Here is a 27,465-nt window from a genome sequence, read left to right on the forward strand (position 1 = left end):
TTTGATCAAATTGATACAAAATCTGTCGATGGCAACCTAGCGACTTAATTACCAAGGCAAGCGCGAATCGATAGTAGGTGAAAACTAAATTACTATTTTTTAATGATGCTACATTATCATTACATCCTGCATTTGCATTTAAAAAACTTGTTTGGACTTTAAGAATAATTCAATTTAAAAGAAATTTGAATTTTCAAAAACTTTAAATAAATAGCAACTATAATGCCTGATGCCATTTCTAGCAAATCACATATTTAAATAAGTCAAATCCATTAAAAAAAAGTGGTAAATGCACAGAGATCGCGCATTGTTTAAAAACACGTATATCAAAATCGAATTTTACACATTTTTTAAACAATATCACGTTTCAAAAGTGTTAAAAGTATAAATTGTGCAAAAATCGCGTTAAAAAATTCGAAACGAATTGTGCATAAAAATGTGGACAAACTTTATGCGTGTGATATCAATAAGTATTTGTTATGAAAAAAATATTTATATTTAAAACTTTGCTTAATTATTTATTTTGTTTCATATTTACATATACACACATACTGTCAGCGTCAAAAGAAAGTGTACACATTTTTCTCATACATTTCACCCATTATTTCAGTATAAAAAAATTTAAAAATTTTTAAATCAATTATTATTTATAAATGATTAAATAATGTCAAACAAACTGTAATAGGCCTCGCTTATTTATTTTACTCCAAAAAGTATTCCGCTATCCATAGTTTTTTCTTTGTAACTGCTTCATTCTAATGTTATTTAGTATCCTTGTGTAGATAGAATTTGATTTGCGTTTGGAAATTTGCCGGCAACACATCAATTTGACAATGGGTAAGTAAACTTCATTGGATTTGAAAAAATTAGTGATAAATTTTGAGCTATAACACAGTGAAAAAAATCATTGCTAAGCAAAAAAAAGTTTGGTGAATTAGAAGATCGACCACGTTCGGGTAGGCCAAAGCGGCTCAGTGATACAGAAATCTCTACACAGAACCAAAAGCGACGATTGCAATTTGCGGAAAAATATAAAACTAAGGACAAATCGTTCTGGAATAACGTAATTTTTTCTGACGAAAGCAAGTTCGAAGTTTTTGGGAAGAAAAAAAGTACTTAAGTTTGGAAAAACAAAAATCCGGAGTTTGATCAGAAAAACATCACATCCACTGTAAAACATGGTGGGGGTCGGTGATGGTTTGGGGGTGCATGGCGGCAAGTGGAGTGGAAAGGCTGGTGTTTATTGATTGCACAATGAACAAAACAGACTAATCAATCCTGCATCTTCCAACAGGATAACGATTCTAAGCATACGGCAAGAATAGTAAAGCAATAATTGCTTTACCTAAACCCCATTGAGCATCTTTGGGATCATTTTAACTGGAAAATAAGGAAAAGGAGTATAACCAGTAAAAATTTTCTGAAGGATATTTTACAAGTGGTCCGAAATTTCTCCGGAAGTAGTGTCCAACTTAGTAGAAACAGTTATCTATGCAAGTGGAAGACACACAAAGTATGAACTTTGGAATTTTTTAATTTTTCTTAAACTGTACACTTTGTTTTGACGCATGTAATACTGAGTTTATTTGGTTTTGTTTGTGTTGTTTTTGCTGTTTTTTTAAGAACAATATTTAAGCATTTATAAATGATAATTGAGTGAGGATTTAAAAATGCTTTGGGTTATCTTTAATGACGCGGTCTTCACGACCATCCTTACCAACAGAAATTTAAATATCGTCTTCGATCTATCGAGATACATATATCAGATAATTGTATGAACCAAAACGCAAAAATAACAAAAATCAGTCGCATTTTTTGCTTTTTAAATTTGTCCCCCTGGGAGTATGAGCATATTGGTTCAATGTCGTCTGATATAAAAATCTATATTTGAGATCTATTTTAAATACATTCGAGATCTAAAAAACAAAAGTTTAATTTTGTTACTGCATTCTAGGTTATAAGCTTCACCCAAATGTTTTTGATATTAAAATGGTTTACCCATTTATATTTTTAAATATTTTTTTACTTCGAGACTTCATCTCCATTAGTATTATTTCAATTGGTTTCACCAACCCGCCCTCGCTTACGTGATCAACCCACGTAACTGTGTCCTTCTAAATCGGTTAAAGCCGCTTCGTTGTGACTCAAAAGATAAGAACGAAGACGATATTTAAATGTCTGTTGGTCAGGATGGTCATATAAACTGCGTTTTTTTTTATGTTTCCAAAAAAGTGTTAAAAAATGCTTTGACTTAGATGATAAGTTTTTTTTAAAGTTGACAGTCTTCATATCACTCACATGAATTTTGTGCACAATTTCCTACTGCAAATTTCATTGTCGTTTTGAATTTTTGACCACGAGTTTTGCACAATTTATAATCCTAACAATCTTGAAATACAATTAATATTAATTAAAAATGTGTAAAAATCGATTTTGATACACGTGCTGAGAATTTATAAATTTATTAACAAATTTGACTTATTTAAATATTCATTAGTTGGAAATGACATCAGGCAATAAGAGTTGCATATATATACATTTTTTATGAAAAATACAAAATTTATTTCAAATTGAAATATTTTTGAAGTCTAAAAAAGTTTTTAAATGCAAAACATCTTCCATTTCTTAACATCTTTGATAGAGAAATCCTTACCAATTACCAACAAGAAGATGACCATTCAACAACTTTTATAATTAATATTTTGAGCTTATTTAAGAATAAAATAACACTCACATATTCGAGAGGCTATGGCATATGATTTCAAAGTTGTCGTAACCTTGTATTCTATGAACGTTGCAAGGTAACAACAACCTTGACGTCATTACACAAATATCATTATATTTCCAGTGGGACAAATTTGAATAAAATATCATTAATTATGTTACTGTTCTTTTTCAAATTATCTGCTATTTCCTTATTGAGAAATCTAATACGCTAATCAAGCACCAAGTAATATAACAGGATAAAACTTTGCATGAATAGTGCCTTTTTGGTATGCCACATTATGACCAAAAGTTCTCCAAATCGAACCAAAACTGTTCAAGCCCCTAGGTACCGATTATATGAACCCGATTGCCTGTAGTTGACTTGTTACCGAATATATCGGTCAATGTGTGAGATATATAACAAAACTTCCCTTAGCCCCCATATAAATAATATAAAGATTTTCGAACTTCCGCGTGACTTTATACCACGAATATCCACCAATATGTGAGTTATCTCAATGAAAATGAGAGAGCTTGTTTTGCTCATAACAGTGTATCTTTTTGCTTAGCCCCCATATAAATAATATTAGAATTTTCGAACATCCGGCTGATTGGTGATGGTATGTGAGGTACCTTAATGAAAGATTTTTGTTTTATGCCGGTCAGTATTATTTATATATAAAATTGCTTCAAAATATGTTCTCGAGTATACCTAAACAATGCCAAAATTAATGCAATCTTTATCTCCCTCTATCCTCAATGTATCCCATAAAATGACTTCCGTCTTTCCACCTGTCTTTTAAACGTTTAGGTTGGCCAAAATGTGAGATATTTTAGTGAACCTAAATGGAAATTTTTCTTAAAAATTATGTGGTTTAGCGCTGAATTAGAATGGAATTGGTTTATACCTTGGTCTAAACCTCATATCCCTAATATAATGAATTCCGATCCACTGGTTGACATTTTCCACATCAACTCAATATATTAAATTTAGCCTCTCAAATGAGTTGATATCACATACACATATCTCATTTGAAGATGTTTTTAATATAATTTTATATGACGTGAACTAAAATATAATAGCCAAATTAAGCCTAAGTTAATAGCGTTCAATATAAGTCAAGAATATACAAAATTTGATTCTAATTTATTCACGATTTCATCGAATAATGAATGTTTAACTTCGTCGCAACATTTTCAATATAAAGTTTTGCCAGCATCTAAAGAAATTTCCCGGGCTTTGATTCTTGCAAGTTGCAAGAGTATAAGATATTCGGTTACACCCGAACTTAGCCCTCCCTTGCTTGTTTTGCCAGCCCGCCCTCGTATATGTTTAACCCATGTATAAGGCTCGCAAAAATGGACGGAGTGCAATTACCCAATGTACACTACATCGTCGTTTCGGATTTTTAAACGCGAATTTTTAAAAATTTAAGCTTTTTCCATTCGTTGGAAATGACAACAGGCAATTAGGCAAGAAAACATTTTTTTTCCTTTTATTGAATAAATGAGAAGTTACTTTTGTTTAAAATGTTTTTATTATCTTACAATACATTTAGGTCATTCAGGAATTTTTATCATTGAAACTATAGGTTTAGGGTAACTGAAATAAGAAACATAAGTTTGAGACTGGATATCCTCTGAATATCTGGAAAATACCGCATCAATGGTGGTCCCATATTTTGTTGTGGATTCTTGTGGATCATTATTCATTTTCAAATTAAATTTCTCCGAAAGAAAAACCAAGCACAATTTGGTATGCCACGAAGAAATGCGAGATTTGTTTCTAAACAATTATTTATTTGTTCTCCAGATTGAATGGTCTCTTTCGTAATTGAAGTACCTTGTCAAACATGCTTAAACGCAACGTTGACACATCTACTAACTCGCAACGTCATGATTTAAGCAGCGATGTATAAAAGGTGTTGAGTGTCAGTAGCACGCCTATCGGTTCGCCGAAGTTCACTGGTAGCTTGCATGAATAAAGTAACAATAACACCATCTCTGTATGTTCGAAACTGACCGCCGTAGATTGTCGGAAAAGATAGTTCTTCCGCATGTTCATCCATTAAAATACTGACTGGGCTGTTATATTCACCGGGTGCTAGACTCCAAAAATAATCATCATTCCACATAAGAGTTTCTTTCTGCGCAACTAAATTGTCTTCAATTGGCACATGTTCACTTATTTCATCCATATTCAATTGCGTAGTACGTTCATTGCCAGTAAAAAAGATTCATCGATTTTAATGTCATGATAAATATAAAGAGGCGTAGAAGCTAAATACGACAACCACTTTTTAATATGCCTCTTATTAATAAGCCCGTGGACATAACTAGTTTTGTGAATCAACTTCTTTTTCAAATGCACATAAAAGCAATGGTCATCTTGAATGTTTCTTGGCAATTGTTTTACAATTGTATTAACTCCGATAGGAACATTAATTATTTGGCAATAAATACCGTACTGATCATTAACGTGTCTCAATCTACGAATCTGCATGAACGATATTCTCGGTGAAAAGTATAAAGTGAATAATTAAAAAAATATATATATAATTAAGATTACATTTAGTATTATATACATATAGTTTTCAAAATACTTTCATGTTTCCTGGACGACATTTTCAAGTCTCTTTTCCACCATAGTATGTCGCAAATAATATTGAATATTGGCATCAACATAGGCTTCATTTTGGGTAACGTCTTGTATTGTCTCCAATAAATCTGATACTTCATAAAAAGGTGTGAAATGTTGATCACGAAGATGAAGATGAATCCAGTTTTGTGTATCATTCACTTTAAAATGACAAAAGATATTATATTGATTCTTTGTAGTTATGTTGTATAAACAATAATGTACACAAACATTTTGATTGTACATATTTGAAAATAAGTACAAACAATCCAAATCTCCGGAATCATTAGTGCTTGATAGCTTCTTGCGGATTGTGGCAGGAGTTTAAATAGGGTGAATCGCATAACTGATTTCTCAAGTCACAAGTCTCAATTTGAAGTTGCAAAACACTTATGGAATAGACAATTACCATCGCCAGAAATTCCTGTGTTCCTGTGTAGAATAACTTTGGGAGCAATGCATTCATTACGCTGGTCATAAATTTGAAGTTGTTGGCTGTGAAATTGATTTTCTTGTAGCGTTACATTTTCTATATTTGAAACAGCCCTACAGTGCACGACATTCTCTTCATTACTGTCCAATTTTTATCTTTTCCTGTGAAATAATATTGAGGAATATATTACAATTTGTTTTTAAATATCAAATAATATTATTAAACCAAATTACATATCCACGTAAGATTTATCTGGATTACGTTGACGAAATTTCCTTTCACGTTCTGCATTTGATTTTGGTACTGTTTCGTTTTATATTTTTTTATTTTATTTTTTTTATTTTTCTTCAAATCTTTCTGACGCTTCAACTTCTTTTTCTTTTTAGCTCTTTAAGTTTTTCTTCTCCATAAAGCGAAAATAGCTAAGTACAAATAATAGGTATAAATAGTGTAATTACACACCAAAACAATTCCGTAAGGTGTGGCTATTTGACCTTCTCGGTTACGTTGTGTTTCGAACGCGCATTTGGATTATGTTTAGAAGTGTCTCAAATAAACCCTGGGCTGCAATATTCAATATTTCTTTCAAAAACATGCCTAAAACAACATGAAGAGTCCAAACTGCCCCAATCCTATGGCTATTCGAGACATCTAAATAAAAAACTATATACAATAAATTCTCCTTAACTTAAGTTAACTTTTAGACAAAAGAAAAATAAGAAGGAAGATGCTGAACCGGTTAACTTATTAAAATAAAATAAAAGGGATTTGCTACTTAAATAGGAAACATTCTAGATAATATTCTTGTATAAATTGTAACAAATAGCCCCGCTTATGGTTATTCAATCAAAAAATTTAAACAAAAAAAAACGATATTAAAAGTTTGATTATCGAATTTCACCTACATTTGTGATAATAATAAAATGTATGTATGTATATAGAGTACTCACTCATTTTCTTTCACTATTTTTCCATCACTTTCTTTATTAATAAATGCACTTTGTTAATTAATATTTAAAACACTTTATACACAAATTTTACGCGTACTCCCCGAACATGCGTTTGCAAACAAGACTCTTTTAGCGACGATGGCAAAAGCTAACAAGTAAGAAAGGGCTAAGTTCAGATGTAACCGAACATTTTATACTCTCGCAAAGTCAAATGGTATACTCGTTTGAAATTTCTTTGTGGATCTTACCGCTTTGTTCTATGTTAAACGATATTTTCGGTAAAACGTCAACTATAGGCACTGGGGTTCACATATTCAGTACAAAGGGGCTTGAACAGTTTAGAGAATTTTTGGTCACAATCATTGTTGCTTGATTTGCATACTGGAAAGTGAATGAATCAAATGAAATTGAAAATGGTGTTATATGGGAAATAGGCGTGGTTGTAATCCGATCCATTTTCGCACTATAACATAGAAATATGAGAAGAATGTTACGTACCGAATTTGGTTGAAATTGGTAAAGCAGATCTCAAGATATGGGATTTCACCTAAAAGTGGGCTGTGCCACGCCTACTATCTAATTTTGAACGCGATTCCTACAAAGTTATCTCATACCATCCCAGAGATAAAATTTAATGTCTCTGGCGTGTTTAGTGTTTGATTCATTGCGCTTTTAGTAGTTTTTAACAGTACCGTTATATGGGGAGTGGGCGGAGTTGCCACCCGATTTCACACTGTAGGTAGAGGTTCTAAAAACATTTGCTTCCAGTGAATTTTGTTATTATAGCATTAGCGGTTTAGGAGATATACACATTAAACCTATTAGAAGCGGGACCACGCCCACTTTTAAAAAAAAAGTTTTAACTGCAGATGCCCCTTCCTAATGTGATCCTGTGTACCAAATAACAGTCTTGTATCTTATTGCGGAGCTTAGTTATGGCAATTTATTTATTTTTGATTAATGGCGTTTTGTGGGCGTGGCAGTGGCCCGATTACGCCCATCTGCAATACCAACCGTCTCACGGTACCAAGAAATATGTCTACCAAGCTTCATAAAGATCTCAATTTTTACTCAAGTTAGAGCTTGCACAGACGGACGGACGGAGGGACGGACAGACAGTCACCCGGATTTCAACTCATCTCTTCATCCTGATCATTTATATATATAACCCTATATCTAACTCGATTAGTTTTAGGTAATACAAACAACCGTTAGGTGAACAAAACTATTATACTCTGTAGCAACAGGTTGCGAGAGTATAAAAAGCATAAATTGAACCACTTTCTGACGTTCCTTCTGGAAGGGAAAAGTGTCAACCCCGCAAATACAGAAAAAATTGACAAATAGGGCAACATAGTTCTTGCCGATTTAAAATATTTTTCCATGGCTCGCAAAATCTGTGTCGATATATATTATATGCATGCTCATACATAAACATTTCGCATGAATCAGTTAGTGTACATATAATATTTACATACATATGTTGCATGTCTCCGCTCTCAAAGCCCGCGATAAAAGGTATACAAAAGCTCAATAATAATGTTACTAATATTATAATTCCGAATATTGAATAATTTATTTTTATTAATAGAATTTTTATTAAATTCAACATTTTTATTTGCCATTAAAAAAATTGTCTCTTAAATATTATTATTTTTGAATCACCCTGCTGTCTCTTTAATTGATTTCTTCCGTTTGAGATATGCGAAACACGATACGCCTAGAGCGCATAAGGTTCATTTCCGTTACGGAATTTTTTGATTCAGTCCCCGAACTCAAAGCCTGCGATAGAAGCTATGCAATAGCTTAAAAAATTTTTTAATTGTAAAATTCTTGAAATCTAAAAAAAGTTTTTTAAATACAAAACCACTTCAAAACATCTTTGGTACAAATTCTTAACAATTGCTAACAAGAACATGACCATTTAATTGCTTTTTTAATTAATATTTTAAGTTATTTCAAGAATAAAATAACACAAACATATTTAAGAGGCTATGGCAACTAACAAATTTGAACCAACTTCGTCATCAATCTTGCCAAAAAAGGGAGAGGCGAGAGATATCACAACATAGTATATGACCACTAATTTTTATCATATAAACTTTATTTTTAAATTTCAAATTCAAAATAATCTTCGAGAGATTATAAAATGCTTATATGGTTACACAATTACTCACCTTCAAGAAGCTCTACATATTTAGAATAACGAGGTTTTACTATACGTTTTTTCTTTTTTCTAAGTACTTCGTTTATAGTTGTAGATTGAGAACGAACTCCTGGATTGACTGGAATTTTTTGCCGCTTATTTTCGCCAATATCTAAAATTATATAATTTTTTTAAATAAATAATTAAGTATTTAATGCATTTGCATCGATTTAGAATAGGAACCCCCGAATTAAGGGTTAATATAACATTCCATACTTATAAATCACCATAATTTCTTTTATCCCTCACTAGGGCATAAGGCTTCATTTATATTATATATAAATATATATCATAGAGGAAATATATTGTTATATATATATGTATATTTTTGGTTTAGCGTTTATTTTTTTTGATCTTTGTTACAATAATAAAGTCCACAATTATAATAATTTTGAGTATGCTAGCTTTCGATTTGAATGAATTTTACTCTTATAATAATCTTGAAATGTTTATTTGGTGAAACATATTTTTATTATTAAACTCACAGTTTAAAAACAGTACTATAAATATCATTTCTAAAATATCTGTTAGTAATACAGCTATAAAACCATTTTGCCAGACTTTCAATCCGCAAATCATTAACTATGACGATCGTAAGAATTATTGTTCATTAGTTCTGACTTTATGCAACAGAAAAACTAAAGCGGTAAGCTTTCTTTACGTAAAGGCGTCATCAATTTTTAAACGTGACGAAATGTAAGACTTAATGTCCTCCACCAAGGTATCTTTGGCAAGTCTAGAAATAAATATAGACTTTTTAGGTGGAATAACCAAATTTTTAATAGATGTTACTAAGTTATTAGGGGGAGCCTCTGGAATTGTGAGACACTTATTACTAGAGAGCTTTTGGTGAATTGAGCTCTTTGGAAGTTGACGGCTTATCACCTTGAGGGCAAGGAGAAGAGAGATTTATTAGGTCATTGGGTGGAGACGTTCTTTTCTGTACAGAAGAACTAGGTGTTACTTCATCGGAAGGACGTTTACACTTAGGAGCAGGTTTGGAGGATTCATGAGAATCATTCAGGCACTTAAAAGATTTGCACAATTTTTCGTAGTGCCTAAATTTTTCAGTAAGGGTTACAAGATCTCGACCGATTTCGTTAAAGCCATTGCGCGTCTCCCTATAAACTTTAAATAGATCGATTTTAATAGATCTACAATTTAAACAGGACCAACGCAATCCCTTACAGTCAAGAATAGAATCTAAGATTCTACCCGTCAGTCCAGCACATTTAATATGGGCAAGCCCATCACAAAGCCAGCATGAAACATAGCGATCTGACTTGCCTTTAATGTTACAATTGGGGAAGTTACAAGGCATAATAAACAACAAGAATGATGATCAAATAAATGAGTAAGTAAAACAAAATTTAATGGATGTAGAATAAATTAGTGTGTTAATAAAATATTAATAATAATAAATTCAATTAAGAACAAACGCAAAAATAATAGGATTTTTTTTTATCAAAGTTCCAATTCAAGACAGTTTGAAAAGCAATATGGCGAGCAGTTTTAGATGCACTGGAACAAATAAAAAGCTACACGCAACACAGCTGTGAATAAAGAAGTAAATGAGATAAATAAAGAAAGAAAATAGAATAAAATAAAACAAAATGAAACAAAAAGCTGACTCGGCATCAAAAATTTGAAAATTTAAACTTTTTAATAATGCACAAAACTTGAGAACATTTAATACTTAGTTTGCAACTCAGAGTTAAATCACTAAATATTGAATTAAATCACTAAAAATCAATTAAAGTTTAAGAATTTTGCAAAATTAAACACAATAGTTCACACCAAAAAAATTACAGCTTTACAGCTTGAAGTGTTGCCACCTTTTGATGTACGTAATTTTGGAATCAATCAAGGATGATTGTACTGAAAAGCTTATAACGCGACAAGAAGCGGCAGAAATATTACGAAATTTACAACAGCTGGAAACGGCAGTAATGGTTGGTGTATGGGATGTGTTTTTATGCATCCAAACAATATACAAGAGAGAAAACCACAACCAAAAAGAAAAAAATAATTGATGAAACTATCGATGAAGATATTGGAATGGCTGCGAGTGATTACTTCGGGGGTTACGCGTTTCTCGTTCTCATATATAAACTCATTTCCGAATTAGCAAAACGGGAAGAGGTCTATAACGGTTTTAACAAGAAATTTTCATTTCTGAATGATGAATGACTTGTCACCATCGAGTCTGACGGAAAAAGCCAATTTCTAGGAAAAAATGTATCCTAATAATTTAGAAACAGACTTAATTCAAGAATGCGTACACTTTCAAACATATCTTTCTTCTGGAAGAATTTTAATACAACTAAATTCTGAATTATTAAAAAAACTGTCTTCGTTCATGCGACAACAAAATCTATAAAATATTTATCCAAACATGAATATGTATGTACACCAGCGACAAATTGCTCTGGTGAGAGAAGTTTTTCTTGCTTAAAGAGAGTCAGAACTAACGAACAAGTTTCATACGACGATATAATTTTCGATTTTGCAAATGCAAATCACTCAAAAAGTTATTGTAATATTTTTATAATTTAACCGTATCTTTAATACTAACAGATAATTAAGAAAGAATATTTATTATGGTATATTGTTTTTAAAAAATATTTATCAACGTTACTCACAAGTACATATTTTGTGTAAGTTTGGTTCATATATCATGTAAGTATTGTATAGTTTTAAGACATACCTTAACTTTCCCTAAAAGTAGTATATGATTGAGATTTTCTTTGCTTAGAATAATGTTTCTTCATAATTCTTTGTTGTGAAAATAATCAAGGATCTAACACGGTACCTTAGTTCTTAAATAATAAAGTGTAAATTTTATAGATAGAAAATTTAATTTATGTAATTTTGAACTAAGGTATCGATTTTCAGAGGTCAGTAGAGGCGAAAATTGAAAAGCCTACAGGCGGCCAAGTTTTAAATCCGCCATTGTTTTAACATCAAAAAGTTCGGGTGTAACCGACCATTTCATACTCTGTTAGGATCAAATCCGGGGAAATACCTTCAGGTGTTGGCAAAACTCTATATTAAGAATAGTAGCGAAAAAGGTTCAACTTCATTGTTCGACGAAATAGTGAATGGATTACACCAAAATTGGTATCATATTAACTTATTTTAAAGATCATAGACTCAATTAATTTTATAACTATATTTTACTTGCCGTCAGCAAAAATTATACGAAAATCATTGGGGGCATAGATATGGAAAGGCTGATTGCATTAATTTTTGACATTGCTCTGGTATACAGTACCCCGCCAACCCATTAGAAACAAGGAAAATTATTCATATAATTTTTCGTTCAGAGCCAAATAAACCAAAAATTATAACGATATGTGAATGCAAGTTTTTGTAGAATATTTATTTGAAATATTCTATTTTCATAAAATTGAGAAAAACTTCAATTTTTTAGTATTTGGTTGACAAACCTTTATTTTTAATAACTGCCTTCACTCTTTGAGGCATACTATTTAAACAATTCTTTATCATTATTTTTAAATCCGGGTCAATTAGCCAAACATCCTTTATTTTATCTTTGAGTGTGGCTACTGTGGGATTACTTCGTGAATACTCCTTCGATTTAAGGAACGCCCAACAGTTTTCGATGGGGCTTAGGTCGGGTGAATTGCCCGCCCAAGGTATAATAATTAAACACTTATGAAAAAATTCGATTTCTTCCACTGCGCCAAACAATTTATCTCTGATGAACCAGAAATCACAAATGCTAAACTCCAAGTGAAGTAAACATTTCAATGTAATTTCGAATTTAAGTCACCCTAATCGCAACGGTATATTTTTTTTATATTTGGCATGAAGTAATATATTGTGCACAACCTACTTAATGCTTCAGCAGTTGAAAAAATTCAAGTTATTCGCCTAGCAACCTTCCCCAGTACGTTATTCGTAAATTTCTATATATATTTTCCATGTTTCTAATGGGTTAGCGGGGTACTGTACTTGAGAACTTATTTTCAAGTAATTTAATAAATATACAAATATAAACATATGTATGGAGTAAAGTCAGGTTAAGGCAAGTTTTCGCCCCATTTTATCCATTTTATGATACACAAAGATACACTGTTATTAGAAATACACGCTTTCTCAATTTCATTAAAATACCTCCCACATTGGCCGATATATGGGGTATAAAGTCAACTGGAAGTTCGACGATCTTTATATAATATTAGGTATATGGGGGCTTAGGAAAGTATTGATCCGATTCAACGCATTTTTGACACAAAAATCAAAACAAAAAATTCCCAGAATTTCAATTATATATCTAACATATTGACCGATATTTTCGGCAAAAAGTCAGCCATAGGCTCTGGGATGCACAATTAAGGTGTCTGGGGACTTGAATAGTTATGGTCCAATTATGACAATTTTTAGACCTTAAATGCCACCTTATCCCGAGAGTATACCGATATATTAATTAGTGCTTGATTTGTATACTGGAAAGTGACAAAATCAGAGTGTTATATGGGAAGTAGGTGTGGTTACTGTCCACTTTCGCACTATAACATGGGAATGTCAAAATAATCGCATGTACGAAATTTGGTTGAAATTGGTAGGGTCGGTTCGGAGATATGTGATTTCACCTAAATGTGGGCAGTGCCACGCCCATTGTCCAATTTTAACACCAGCTGCTACAAAGTCCTTTTGTGTCATCTTGGATGTAAAATTTAATGTCTCTGACACATTTTGATATTGATTTAATCGCAGTCTTAGTCGTTTTTAACCAAACCGTTGTATTGGGAGTAGGCGTGGTTATCATTCGATTTCACCTATTTTCATGCTGTCGCAAGAGGTGTCGAAACTACAATATATGTCCATTGCAAATTTGGATGATATAGCTTGAAAAGTTAAGGAGATATATACATTAAACCTATTTTGGCGAACGCCACCCTCCTTTTTTGCGATTCGTTGTACCAAATTAGGGTTTTGTATCTCAATTTGCGGCTTAGTTATGGCAATTTATATATAAGGTTGGCAGTTATTTCCCTTCAGCTTTTTTGCTCTTCATTCAATGCTTTATAAAAAGTGTTACAGTGATCGGATTTAGTTAAAATATGCACCATTTTGTTCGATGATCTGTTTCCATCTAGACGGCAACTTCATAATACCTTCCTCGTAGAAACCCCCCTCCTTATTTGCGAAGAATTCGGACAGCCACTTTTCACAAGCCTCTTTTGAGTTCAACTTCACACCACCAAGGGCATTCGCCATGGACAGGAACAGGTGGTAATCACTTGGCGCTACGTCCGGGCTATATGGTGGATGCGATAAAACCTCCCACCCGAGCTCCCGTAGCTTCTGACGAGTCATCAACGAAGTGTGTGGTCTGGCGTTGTCCTGGTGGAACACTACACCCTTCTTGTTGGCCAATTCTGGACGCTTCTGGTCGATCGCCTGCTTCAAGCGGTCCAGTTGTTCGCAGTAGATGGTAGAATTAAGCGTCTGGCCATATGGGAGCAGCTCATAGTGGATGATTCCCTTCCAATCCCGCCAAACACACAGCAAAACCTTCCTGGCCGTCAATCCCGGCTTGGCCACTGTTTGGGACGATTCACCGGCCTTCGACCACGACCGTTTTCCCTTGATATTGTCGTATGTGATCCATTTTTCGTCGCCAGTCACCATCCGCTCCGCAGCATATCGCAGGCGTTGATTCGGCCCAGAAGGTTTTTTTGCGTCAAATTATGCGGCACCCAAACATCAAACTTTTTTTTGTATCCAGCCTTCTGCAGATGGTTCAAAATGGTTTGGTGACTAACTCCCATCTCCTGGGCGATGTCACGAGATGCCATATGCCGGTCTAACTCGATGCATTCCATGATTTGATCGGTATTTGTCGTCACAGGTCTTCCGCCGGCTGGCTTATCCATGGTGTCGCTCTGAATCGTCGAAACCATTCCTCCGCGGTTCGAAGTGATAGAGTACCATCCCCCAAAACACCATTAATCTCACGGAACGTTTCTCTAGCGGATTTGCCTTTAACGAAGGAAAACTTTAAAATAGCGCGAATTTCGGCGTTAGTGAACTCCATGTTTACACGTCTATAACTGTTGAACGCAATATCCAAACTAATCATCCATAGCGTTGTTTTGTAGGTTATGTCAAGACCTTTCAAATTATGTATAGTGTTGCCAAAAACGAGCTCTGCTGCGCTTTGTACATTCAAAAGACAAAAAAGCGGAAGGGAAATAACGGCCAACCTAATATTTTCGATTAATGGTGTTTTGTGGGCGTGGCAGTGAACTCTTCTTTACTTTTTTGCCAAGGAACACGTATACCAATTTTTATTAAGATATCTCAATTTTTACCCGAGTTATCGCTTACACGTACGGATAGACGCACGGACGGGCAGACAGTCACTCGGTTTTTAACTCGTCTCATCATCCTGCTCATTTATATATAATATATACCTATAACCCTATATCTAACTCAATTATTTTTAGGTGGTACAAACAACCGTTAAGTTACAAAACTATTATCATGTGTAGCAACATGTTGCAAGAGTATAAAAATGCCGGAACGGTTTTCTTGGCGTTTTCACTTTTATTGTAGGAAACGTGGAAAATATAGCGAATTTTGTTTTTGCTGATGCTCATTTTCGACACGTGTTCAAAAGAAAAAATTTTATAATAATAATTCTGAGTCAAGCAATCACAAACTGTTGGAAATAATTTTTAGTAGAAACCTATCTATTGGATAAATAATGGCATAAAAACAATATAATTTAATATAAAATTAAATAATATAAATTTTGAATTTTGTAAAATTTTTGAAACTCGTATAGGGTGTGTATATTTTTTAACTTAAAGACAATTGTATAACTAAATTTTTCTGACTGAAAATAATACGTTTTAAACTTCTTATTATAATATTTCTTAGGCATTATTATTATTAGGCATGTTCTGGGATCCGAGTGAAATTGGAAATTAAAATGAATACAAAACAAAAATAATATTCAAAAATTAGTGCGTTAAGGTGCAACGATTGTTATGAAAGATAAGCTGAATGCAGAAGAAACTATTGCCTTTACATTAAGCTCTGTAACCAATTCCTTCCAAAGTGCGATTTTATTTTTGTCACTCTTCACAAAGCTTTGGATCATGTCACAATGACCTTCCATGCATCGAATAATAATAACTGCATCCTACTCGGCGTTCTTATGTTTTCCCGATTAATAATTAACAATTACGTTTATTATAAAAATATACTATTTTAAATATTATTTCTGCACAATTTTATCACTTAAATTTTCTTATATGTTTGCGCAAACCAAATTGACACAATTGAATTGGAAGTGAATAATAACCGAAACCTTTTTCTGCACTCGAAATCAATTTGAAAAAAATGGGAATAGCATCCCCCGAATTCGGATTCGTAGAGAGGAGGTTCTGCAGGTTAAGAAAATATATATACATATATGGTTGCTGTCTTTTGCTTTTGGAGGCATTTGGATTTCAAGTTTAAATATTCAACTATTTAAAGTGCGTATTTCTTTGATTTATAATGAACTTCTCAGTTATATTTTTAACTTTTATATCTACTAATACGTTTCCAAAGATTTATTTTATATTAAAAAGTTCAAAAAACTTTCATTCAATATTTCACTTTTGGTCAATTATATTAATTCACACAATAAAAATAGGGCTGCATTCTAACCAATAACTAGTGTTACCTTATCTACATATTTTACAAAGGAATCAAAAGGAATAAAGAAAACAAATAATATGTGGGCACCTTTCTCAACATCGAGTCGGCCTTCAACAATGTGCGGCCAGAGGCAGTGATTAAAGCCCTCGAAAAGTTGGAGGTGGAATCGAACAATAAGCACCTCATATTTAGTCTTCTTTGCAAAAGAACTGTCGTAGCAGATTCGGATGGTGCCAAGACAGCCAGAAAGGTTAATAGGGAAACTCCGCAGGGGCGGTACTCTCCCCACTGCTTTGGATCTTGGTGGTAAATGGCCTACTTATAGAACTCGAGGAACGAAGCTGTCGGGCCAATGCTGATGATTTGGTTCTTATGGTTAAGGGAGAAAAAGGGAGTTAAAAAGGCATCGGTCGCCTTATATTGTTGCAGGGGAGCTATAGGGAAAAGGTGGGGACTCTCACCAAGGGTGGTGTTCTGGCTCTACGAAACCGTAGTCAAGCCAATATTGTTCTATCGGGTGTTTGTCTGGTGGAGGGCGCTCGAAAGGGCTACGCTGGCGAAACAGCTTAAGCGGGTCCAAAGAGCGGCGCTCTTCACTGTGGCACTACGGACCACACCAACGATAGCTCTTAATGCTATTGTAAACATAGCACCTGTGGACATTGCCGGCAGGTGCATTGTTGCGAAGTGTGCTCTGAGGCTCTGCGAAGCTCGGCTTATGAAGAGGCCCGAACAAGAACACGGCGTAATTCTCTTCTCCTTCAGCTGCATTTCTGAAAATTTGGATCAATGCGTCAGAGAGGCCACTCGAAGCGGCTTTTTCTCCGCTCATATTCCTACAATGGAGATGTGGATGGGAAGAAGCCGCTGGAGAAGAAGCGCGGTGAGATTTTTCATTCATTTCGATTCCATTGTCCGACGTCAATATGTGCAGTCATCAGCGTACGAGGTCATGTCAATTCCCTCTGGTGGCTGGGGGAGTTTCGAAATATAGAAATTAAACAGTAGCGGGGAGAGAACACCGCCCTGTGGTACCCCCTGTGATATTCTTCTAATGAAGAATGCCGTCCGCACAGGTAGTTGATAGTCCACCGCTTTAAGCGTGGAAAAGGCGTGGATTGTTCTATAGCAAAAGCTTTTGACAAGTCCAACGCTACTAGGATCGTCCTCTCCCAGGGTGGCTTCTGGTTTAGGCCATGAACTATTTGGACGTTTATGACGCATAGTGCTGTGGTGGTGATGTGCACTTTTCGGAAGCCATGCTAATGGTCTGCTAGACCCAGGTGGTGAGTGAATGTTTTCGGGCGATAAGACTCCCCTTTGTAGGCGGGTTTCCCAGGTTTCGGTAGTGGGACCACTCTTCCGACTTTCGATACATCAGGTATTTAAATAGTGGTCATCGACAAGTTGAAGGTAGCTTACTCCCGTCGAGCCTAGATGTTTTAGCATCAGCATACCGTCAGAGCCAATGGATTTGGACGATTTTTTTTTGATGGCACTGTGAACTTCTCCATCGGTGAAAGTAAGTGCAGTCTTTTGACATTTTGCGCAGCCGTGGGATCACAGGGATCCGAAGAGCGTAAGGTGTCGCACTCGTTTGCTTACAGCTGCTTCGGCTGGGAAATTAGGGCGGAGTTCCGCGATTCTTCTAGTCGGTATGAAGCGAGCAGTAGCAGCAGCGATCACCTTGCGGAATTGACACTTGAAGGGGCTCTCGGTAAATTCTGTGAAGCCATCCCCGTTTGCTTTGTTAAAGTTACCAAAGGTGCGGTTGTCCACAGAAATAAAGTCGGGAGGTTTCCCGATCGAGATAATTATGGACAGATGGCCTTATGCGAGAGTTAGCATAAGTCGCCAGGTTATGCTATTTATCAGACCATCACTAGCGATGGTAACATCTGGCGAGCTATTACAGGCGCCCATAATTGTGCAGAATGTCGAATAGTCAATTTTGTCCGCCAGCTCCATCTCCCTACGATCGTTTGACAGGCAGGAGTGCCAAAGATCGTGGTGCGTGTTAATGTCACCTAGCACCAAACGGGTTTCACCACGAAGTAGCGCACCTATGTTCGGGTGATATCCTGTTGCAACTATCTCCTCGATCTTACTCTGGAGTCCCTCGGGTTTGTCTCGGGTGTCTAGTGGTTATCCGGGAGGTAAGGGAGGTACGTGTAGGTGGTGGTTGTTGCAGCTGTAATATCCGCAGGGGCGGTTGTCGTACTGTGGTGTTATTTGGCGACGCCAATTTACGGGATTGCGGGAGCAGACTCCTGCAGCACGGGGCAACAGACGACGCACTCAACTCACGTATGGTGCGCAGGCCGCAACCATCTGACACACGGAACAGACTTGCGACGAACCAGGAGTTCTTACGTGGTTATGGCACGAGGAGTGGAGCGGGATGAAGGTTGGGAGGGATTGGTAAGACTTGAAGTCATTTTGACTGTGTGAACTCCTTAGGGCCGCGGAGGTCCTTTCTAGGCCACTCGACTGGAGTAGCGGCGCAGAGCGCGAACATGGTGTAAATTTCTCAGCCGTTGAGGCAGATATCGTAGTAGTGCGTTGACAGCATGGGGCCACGTAACTCGTGGTCCCCTCCTTATTAGTCTTAAGATCTATGCAGGTCTTAAGATGGCTCCATCCATTGCATGTGTTGCACCTAACCGAGGTGGAGTTAGGATGGAGCCTTTTCGCACAAATGCAGCAGAAGAATTCCTCGGGGCCCGGGTTAGCAGAATTCGGAACATCCCTGCTGGTAGGTGTTGCTCTAAGTGCGACAAACTTAGACTAAAACTTACCGATCCAAACAAGGTTAGATCGCCGAAATAACAGTCCTTGTCCGGATAATCCGGGTGAATTCCGGTAACGTAAAACCGGCTGTTATGCCAATGGGCATTAATGCGGTACGCCTTAAACTTCTACTCGATGCTAGTTGTCAAAGTTGAATGGAGGAAGGTGATGTGGAAACATCCAGGCACTTTCTTCTCCACTGTCTAACACATATCGATAATCCCACATTCGGCGAGACAGCAGACTTAGCCGAAATGGATATTAGCCGTCTCAACAAATTTGTTATAGGCTGAAAACGCTTTGTCGACATGTAAGGGTCTTTTTATCCCGCTTTATAGGAGATTTGAGGTACCACAACGGACCGGTGTTTAAGCTGTCCAAGTGCCATCCTTCTTTGGACCTAGTAACCTAACCTAACCGAAGTGTAAAATTCATTATACATCAAAGCAATACACACTCTAAATAGTTGAATTTTTTAACATTAAATTCTAATATTTCAATAACCATAAGTCAGCGACAATTTAATGTATATATTTTTTTAATCGCACATATGTACTTATTTTTCTATATATATATAGTTTAAGGGCCCCAACGAAGGATGTCTCAAAAATATGCTTTTTTTTTACCTAACACCAGTGTGTCCATAGTCCTTTTGCGTGCTGAAACGTATTCGATGCGAATGAATTGTCCACAACGCGATGTTGGATCGACAATCGGTTTAAAATGAATTATACACTTATATTTTCCACTTTTATATCCACTAACACTTGACTAATTCGTTTTTAGAAACTTTTTTTATATTAGATGGTGCAAAAATAGCTTTATTTCCATATTTAAATCATTCTTCAATTTTATTAATTTTGACAATAACAAAATGGTTGTGAATGTCAAAACACCAGTGTTGCCATACAAAAATATATTTTGTAAACGAAGAAAAATAAAATAAACAGAGAGATTATACCCTAGATACAGGAAACAACGCAAAAAGAAGCAGGGTTATTTTTTTGAAACGCAGCCGAAGGCCGCCAACGCAAAAAGAAGTTCTGCGCAAAAAAACCTTGATACACCCCGGTGTTGGAGCGACCAGGGTTATTTTTTTGAAGCGCGGTCGAAGGCCGCCAACGCAAAAAGAAGTTCTGCGCGAAAAATATTTTGATACACCCCGGTGTTGGACCGACCCGGGATATTTTTTTTGAAGCGCGGCCGCAGGCCGCCAACGCAAAAAGAAGTTCTGCGTAAAAAAACCTTGACTCACTCCGGTGTTGGATCGACCAGGATTATTTTTTTGAAGCGCGGCCGAAGACCGCCTACTTAAAAAGGAGTTCTACGCGAAAAGAAATTGTTACATCCCGGTGTTGGACCGACCAGGTTATTTTTTTTTTTGAAGCGCGGCCGAAGGCCGCCAACGCAAAAAGAAGTTCTACAAGAAAAAGTAATATTGTCATAGAGGGTATAACGTAATACTTAACATCAATGCTTTGTTATAGTTTATTTCTCTAGGTTTTGGATTCCTGTATTTGGGGTATTATCTGTTTTAATTTCTTTCAGTTCTATTACAAAAGATGTCGATAAGGTAACACTGATTATTTGACATTTTGCAACCCTTTTGTTATTGTCAGAATTAATAGATTTTAACAATAATTTAATTATTGAATTAAACTATTTTTGCACTATATAATGTAAAATATGTGTGTACAAACGAATTAGTGAAGTGCTAGTGGATATAAAAGTGGAAAATATAAGTGTATAATTCATTTGAAATCGAAAAAAATGCGTACTTTAAATAGTTGAAATTTTCAAATTTTAAACGTAAATATCTCGAAAACTATAAGTTTCCCGCGGTTATATCGGGAAAACTTTAGTATAACGTCCCACGCTTTCGGGGATAAAATGGGTATGGGCGGATAGAGGAGATCCTCCAGATCAAGAATATATATAGATATAGCCGCGGGAAACTTATATTTTTCGAGATATTTGGGTTTAAAGTTCAAAATTTCGACTATTTAAATTACGCATTTTTCCCATTTCGAATGAGTTATACACTTATATTTTCCACTTTTATATCCACTAACACTTCACTAATTCGTTTGTACACATTTATTTTACATTATATAGTTAAAAAATAGTTTAATTCAATAATTAAAATATTGTTAAATTCTATTAATTCTGACAATAACAAAAGGGTTGCAAAATTTCAAATAACCAGTGTTACCTTATCGACATCTTTTGTAATTGAACTGAAAGAAATTAAAACAGATAATACCCCAAATACAGGTATCCAAAACCTAGAGAAATAAACTATTACAAAGCATTGATGTTAAGTATTATGTTATACCCTCTATGACAATATTACTTTTTTCTTGTAGAACTTCTTTTGGCGTTGGCGGCCTCCGGCCGCGCTTCAAAAAAATAACCCTGGTCGGTCCAACACCGGGGTGTATCAAAATATTTTTCGCGCAGAACTTCTTTTTGCGTTGGCGGCCTTCGGCCGCGCTTCAAAAAAATAACCCTGGTCGGTCCAACACCGGGGTGTATCAAGGTTTTTTTGCGCAGAAATTCTTTTTGCGTTGTTTCCTGTATCTAGGATACAATCTCTCTGTTAATTTTATTTTTCTTCGTTTGCAAAATATATTAGTATGGCAACACTGATGTTTTGACATTCACAACCATTTTGTTATCGTCAAAATTAATAAAATTAAAGAATGATTTAAATATTGTAATAAAGCTATTTTTGCAGCATCTAATATAAAAAAAATTTCTAAAAACGAATTAGTCAATTGTTAGTGGATATAAAAGTGAAAAATATAAGTGTATAATTCATTTTAACTCGCAAAAATACGTACTTTAAATAGTTGAAATTTTCAACTTTAAACGTAAATATCTCGAAAACTATAAGTTTCCCGCGGCTATATCTATATATATTCTTGATCTGGAGGATCTCCTCTATCCGCCCATACCCGTTTTATCCCCGAAAGCGTGGGACGTTATTCTAAAGCCGACCCGTTATATCTATATATATATTCTTGATCTGGAGGATCTCCTCGCCGTCGTCGTCGTCGTCGTCTGGAGGATCTCCTCTATCACATCGCACATACCCATTTTATCCCCGAAAGCATGGGACGGTATACTAAAGTTTTCCCAAATATATTTGTAAATATATACATAAATTATAGAAAAGTTAACTTTCCGCTCACGGATTTGTAACATTTGCGTCAACATAAGGCGATTTAAAAAAAAAAAAAACTTCATTTTTGAGGCCTCCTTAGTTGGAGTAAACTATACATTTAGCGAAAAATTAACTAAAAATCGAGAAATTGTTAGATTAAATTTGTGAAATTTTCAACTTAAAACGCAAATACCTCGAAAACTATAAGTTACCGGCGGCTATAATTATATATATTCTTTAACTGGAGTATCTCCTCTATCCGACCACAGGAGACTACCACTTACCAAATATTTTATTTACAACCGATATTTTAAGTAGAGAATATTTTCGGGAAAACTCAGACGTCTGTACATATTTTGTAAGCATCAATTGCACATTTTGTGCAGTTGTCCACTTTTTAGACCAAATCCGGTACATTTCCTCTCTTTATATACAAAACAGTAACATCAAAAATGTTCTTGCATAATTGAGAATATACAAATGGCCTAATTTATTTAGACACAATCACATGTAATAATATACAGAACTTAGTTGCAGTTACAATAATCTGGATAATTTTAAAACTCATCGATAATTACTTGTGGTATCAACATGTAATTATCGTTACCCTGATAAAATATTGTAACAGATTTTCCGATAAATCGTCTACATGTTACCCTGATAAAATATTGTAACAGATTTCTCGATAAATCGTCTACATGTAACTCACTCTTAAGCTCGATCACTAAATTGTTAAATTAAAGTCCCAATGTACTTTACTTTTATTTTCAACAACTTAACACTTATTGCTCGATATTCGAGTTTACAACTTATTGCTTATAGCCTAATTGCTTTTTACACGGCAACACACTAATTTGAACTGTGTCTGCTGCACAATCCGGCAGCCCTTATATAGTAAATTTTTAACAAAAGTTCGCTACTAGAACATTCTGGCAACTACGAATTCGCTGTCTAGATCCCTCTGGCAGTTTATCGTCGATTCTGATTGGTTCTGTTATTCGTATCTTATCGCTTATAATTTTGGTGCGCTGTCTCACCATAGCATGTATATCCCTCATCTCGTCTTCTAGGATGCTATTGAATTCCTTAGTATTCCTTCCTCCGTTGGCGTTAATTCCATTTTAAATCAATCGGTAGTCGAAGATCATTACCAAAAATTACTCTTGCTGGAGTCTGCCCCGTTGTTTCATGTACAGCAGACCGATAAGCCATCAGGCACAAGGATGTAAGGGTATCCAAATCTTTTTGAAACTTGTCCACAACTTTCCTCAAATGTTCTTCCAAAGTTCGATTGAATCGTTCTACCATGCCATCAAACTGCGGATGGAGTGCAGTTGTACGGGTTTTCCGGATACCCAGCTTGTGGCATATCTCCTGTATTAAATCTGATTCAAAATTTCTCCCTTGGTTAGAATATAATTTTATTGGAACACCATATCTCGATACCCAATTGTTGATGAATACATCCGCTACTGTTCCAGCCTCTGGGTTAGGAATTGCGTATACCTCTGGCCATTTGCTGAAATAGTCCATGACTACCAAAACATATCTGTTTCCTAATTTACTGATCACAAGCTATGGTGGACCAGCTACATCCATGGGTACTCGCTCAAACGGCGCACCTAATTGTACTGCTTCATCTGACCATGACTCCTGGACCGAGGCCCTTTAGCAGCAATGCACTCGACACAATTGGCGTTCCACTTCGTAACTCATTGACGACAACCAAACCAATAAAATCTTTGTTTCAATTTCTCCAAGGTTTTATTGATACCTATGTGTCCTCCACTTGGACCGTTGTGCAGTTGGTTGAGAACTTCAGGAATTCTTACCTTTGAAACAATCATCAGAGCTCGTGAACTTTGCCCATCTTCGCTTTCCCATACGCGATGCAAGCAGCCAGACACTAACTTCAAACTATTCCATTGTGCCCAATAAGCCTTTGCGACTGGGCTTTCTGCAGCTTCTCACGTTGGACGTTTATTCATCTCCAATCCGTGTATTACACTTTTCAAATCTGGATCCTCTTGCTGACATTTCCGAAGCTTCTCCGGATCCCAGTCTGATGTTATAGTCATTAATCGGACATCTATAATGTCTTCTTTGGCCTCAGTTTTTGAGCAATGTCTGCATTCCAGATTACGGGGACGGCGGGACATGGCATCAGCATTTCCGTGACTACTACCTTTGCGTTGTTCTATAGAGAAGTCGTAACTTTGAAGTCTCTCAATCCACCGTGCCAACTGTCCTTCAGGGTTCCTGAATTGTAGAAGCCATTTTAATGCTGCATGATCTGTCCTCACCCGAAATCGCTGGCCATAAAGGTACTTATGAAAATGTTTGATGCACTTCCCCAACGCCAGTAACTCCCTCCGAGTAATACAATAATTTCTCTCTGCCCTAATATAGCTCCTTTGGAGAGTTTGATTGGTTACTTGCACTCATTAAGTACTCTTACTGGAACAAGTTTATCTTATCTTGTCATAGCCAGGGTTTTGCCTATAAGTAAGTTTGGTGTAGATTCTTTTGTGGCCTCAACAATTCACCACTTGTTTGGCCCATCGTCTCCATCTATTTCTGCCCATATAACTACTTCTGATATTGGTGGAATCTGCTGGCACTCTGTTGTTATCACTCGTCTTACGTTGTACCTATTATCGTAACCGAACATAAGTGTTCCATATTTCTATAGGACATAATCCTGTTTTTCATGTCAATTTTGATTCCTTGATTCGCTAGAAAGTATACTCCAAATTTGACTATCGTTGACGAATCTGCAACTATAAAATTGTCTAACACGGCTGCCTTCCCAATTACGATCTGGCACGTTACCTATCTTCTCTAGTTGCAGTACGCAACTTTGTCCGAGCTAATGGTCTCACTCTTTTCTAAACCAGATCGCTTTTTACCGTCTACATATCCACTAATGGTAACGTTACTCGTATTCCTGCTTATTTGTGAAATGGAGATTACAGGGCATTTGCTTGCGGGAATCAGCCCGTGCCCTTTTCTGTATGCTGTCAATTTTTTCAAGTAATTGGTTCATCCAAGTGTGTTCCTCTATTTCTACTTTGTGAGCTTTAAATGTTTGATTGCAAAGCAGAGATGCAGTTTCCTGTGTCAGAGCATACGAAACGGTTTCTGCAAACGTCAATTTTGGACATGCTCATGCAGCGAAGAGTGTAGTGCTATCTCGTATTCCATTGACGAAAGTCTGAATTTTCGTGTCCTCGATGTATTCCATGGACTTATGTGCTAAATGAGCTAACCTCTCAATCTCCGTAGAAAACTCCTGCAGAGACTCATTGGGTTTCTGGCGGCGATTTCGCAACTCGATTTGAAAGATCTGCTTCCTGTGCTCACTACCATACCGTCCTTCTAATGCACACATCAACGTTGAAACGTCGCCTCGCAGTTTGGAATGGTCTGTAATATATCCGCTGCAGATCCTTTTAATGCAACGAACAATGCAGCTACTTTATCTTCAGCGTTCCAACCTGCGATATCCGTGTATGTTACTCTTTCAACTGTCAGGACACCTCTGCTGATATACGTGCGTCTTGCGTTTCGAACTGCTCTTCCAACTGCGTTGACAACCGCGATTATAACTGCGACATTTGTGTTGATATTTGCGTGGACATCTGAGACATACGTGCATTCTGCTCTTTCCCCATCTGCGATATTGCAGCAAAAATAATGTTTACGTCCACCAACTTTGACGAGCATTGAGCCTCTTCCTTTTCTTCTATCTTTGTTGTCTCTTCCACTAATTCCATGTGAAAGACATAATCCTCAACATTAATTTTTTCCGCCTTCATGGCCTCTCTTAACCGTGATTGTAATTCATTTTTTAATCCATTTGTCGCCAAACCACGTTGCTCCAGCTCCTTTTTCAGTTGTGGAATCTTCAGATCGTTGGACTTGGCCATTTTCAAATAATTATCTCTTTGGGGATTTATTTGACAATCCCACTTCTGACACCAATTGTAACGGATTTCTCGATAAATCGTGTACCTGTAACTCACTCTTGAGCTCGATCACTAGATTGTTAAATTAATGTCCCAATTGAATGGCTATACACTTATCTTTAATTTTATTTCCAACAACTTAACACTTATTGCTCGATATACGAGATTACAACTTATTGCTTATAACTTAATTGCTTTCTACACCGCAACACTCTAATTAGAACTGTGTCTGCTGCACAATCCGGCAGCCCTTATATAATAAATTTTTAACAAAAGTTCGCTACTAGAACATTCTGGCAACTACGAATTCGCTGTCTAGATCCTTCTGGCAGTTTATCGTCGCCACAATATTGTGACAATAGCTTAAATGTGTGAACATGGAATTGAACCGACGATAAATTTCCAGAAGCAACTGGACAGCGAACTCGAATTTGACATAATGTTGTAGAGGCGAAGTTTTTTAAGATGTAGGGCTGTCGGATTGTTCAACACACAGTTCTAGTTAGAGTGTTGTCGTGTTAAGAGCAATTGGGACGTAAGCAAGAAGTTGTAAGCTAGAATAACGAGCAATAAATGTTAAGTTGTTGAAATAAGAGCCATTAAATTGGGACTTTTATTAAACAATCCAGTGATCGAACTCAAGAGTGAGTTATAAGTAGAAGATTAATCAAGAAATCCGTTACAATTGGTGTCAGAAGTGGGATTGTCAAATAAACTCCCAAAGAGAGAATTGTTTGAATATGGCTAAATTTAATGATCTAAAGATTTCAGCACTGAAAAAGGAGCTAGAGCAATGATATTTGGCATCAAATGCGGTAAAGTCCGACTTACAGTCACGGTTACGAGAAGCCATGGAAGCAGAAAACGTTAACGTTGACAAATATGTGTTTCAACTGGAATTAGAGGAGGAAACAATGGGAATACA

The 27,465-nt window shown here is 35.9% G+C and overlaps 1 protein-coding gene, 1 long non-coding RNA gene and 1 pseudogene across 6 annotated transcripts in view; all 3 read right to left on the reverse strand.

The window, feature by feature from the left end:
• Nucleotides 1-23,116, reverse strand: part of PolrMT (mitochondrial RNA polymerase) — a 116,944-nt gene extending 93,828 nt beyond the window's left edge. For 2 of the 5 annotated variants that reach the window (XM_036367971.2, XM_036367968.2), the window contains exons 1-2: nucleotides 22,857-23,116; nucleotides 8,905-9,045 (exon numbers count right to left, since the gene is read on the reverse strand). In XM_036367971.2, coding sequence (XP_036223864.2) covers nucleotides 8,905-9,045; nucleotides 22,857-22,989 — 274 coding nt within the window. In that variant the 5' untranslated portion in view covers nucleotides 22,990-23,116. Of the gene's footprint in view, nucleotides 1-8,904; nucleotides 9,046-20,032; nucleotides 20,067-22,856 lie in introns of those variants that run through there. The other 3 variants (XM_036367970.2, XM_036367969.2, XM_070106460.1) reach the window with 3 other exon arrangements.
• Nucleotides 1-27,021, reverse strand: part of LOC138856034 (uncharacterized) — a 169,102-nt pseudogene extending 142,081 nt beyond the window's left edge.
• Nucleotides 5,261-8,488, reverse strand: LOC138855999 (uncharacterized). Its single transcript, XR_011395145.1, has 2 exons — nucleotides 6,011-8,488; nucleotides 5,261-5,938 (listed from the first exon to the last, which is right to left on the reverse strand). It is a non-coding gene; the product is annotated as an uncharacterized lncRNA (long non-coding RNA).
• Nucleotides 27,022-27,465: the final 444 nt, after the last annotated feature.

Source organism: Bactrocera oleae, chromosome 3 (assembly GCF_042242935.1).
Source record: "Bactrocera oleae isolate idBacOlea1 chromosome 3, idBacOlea1, whole genome shotgun sequence".
Taxonomy (NCBI): Eukaryota; Metazoa; Arthropoda; class Insecta; order Diptera; family Tephritidae; genus Bactrocera; species Bactrocera oleae.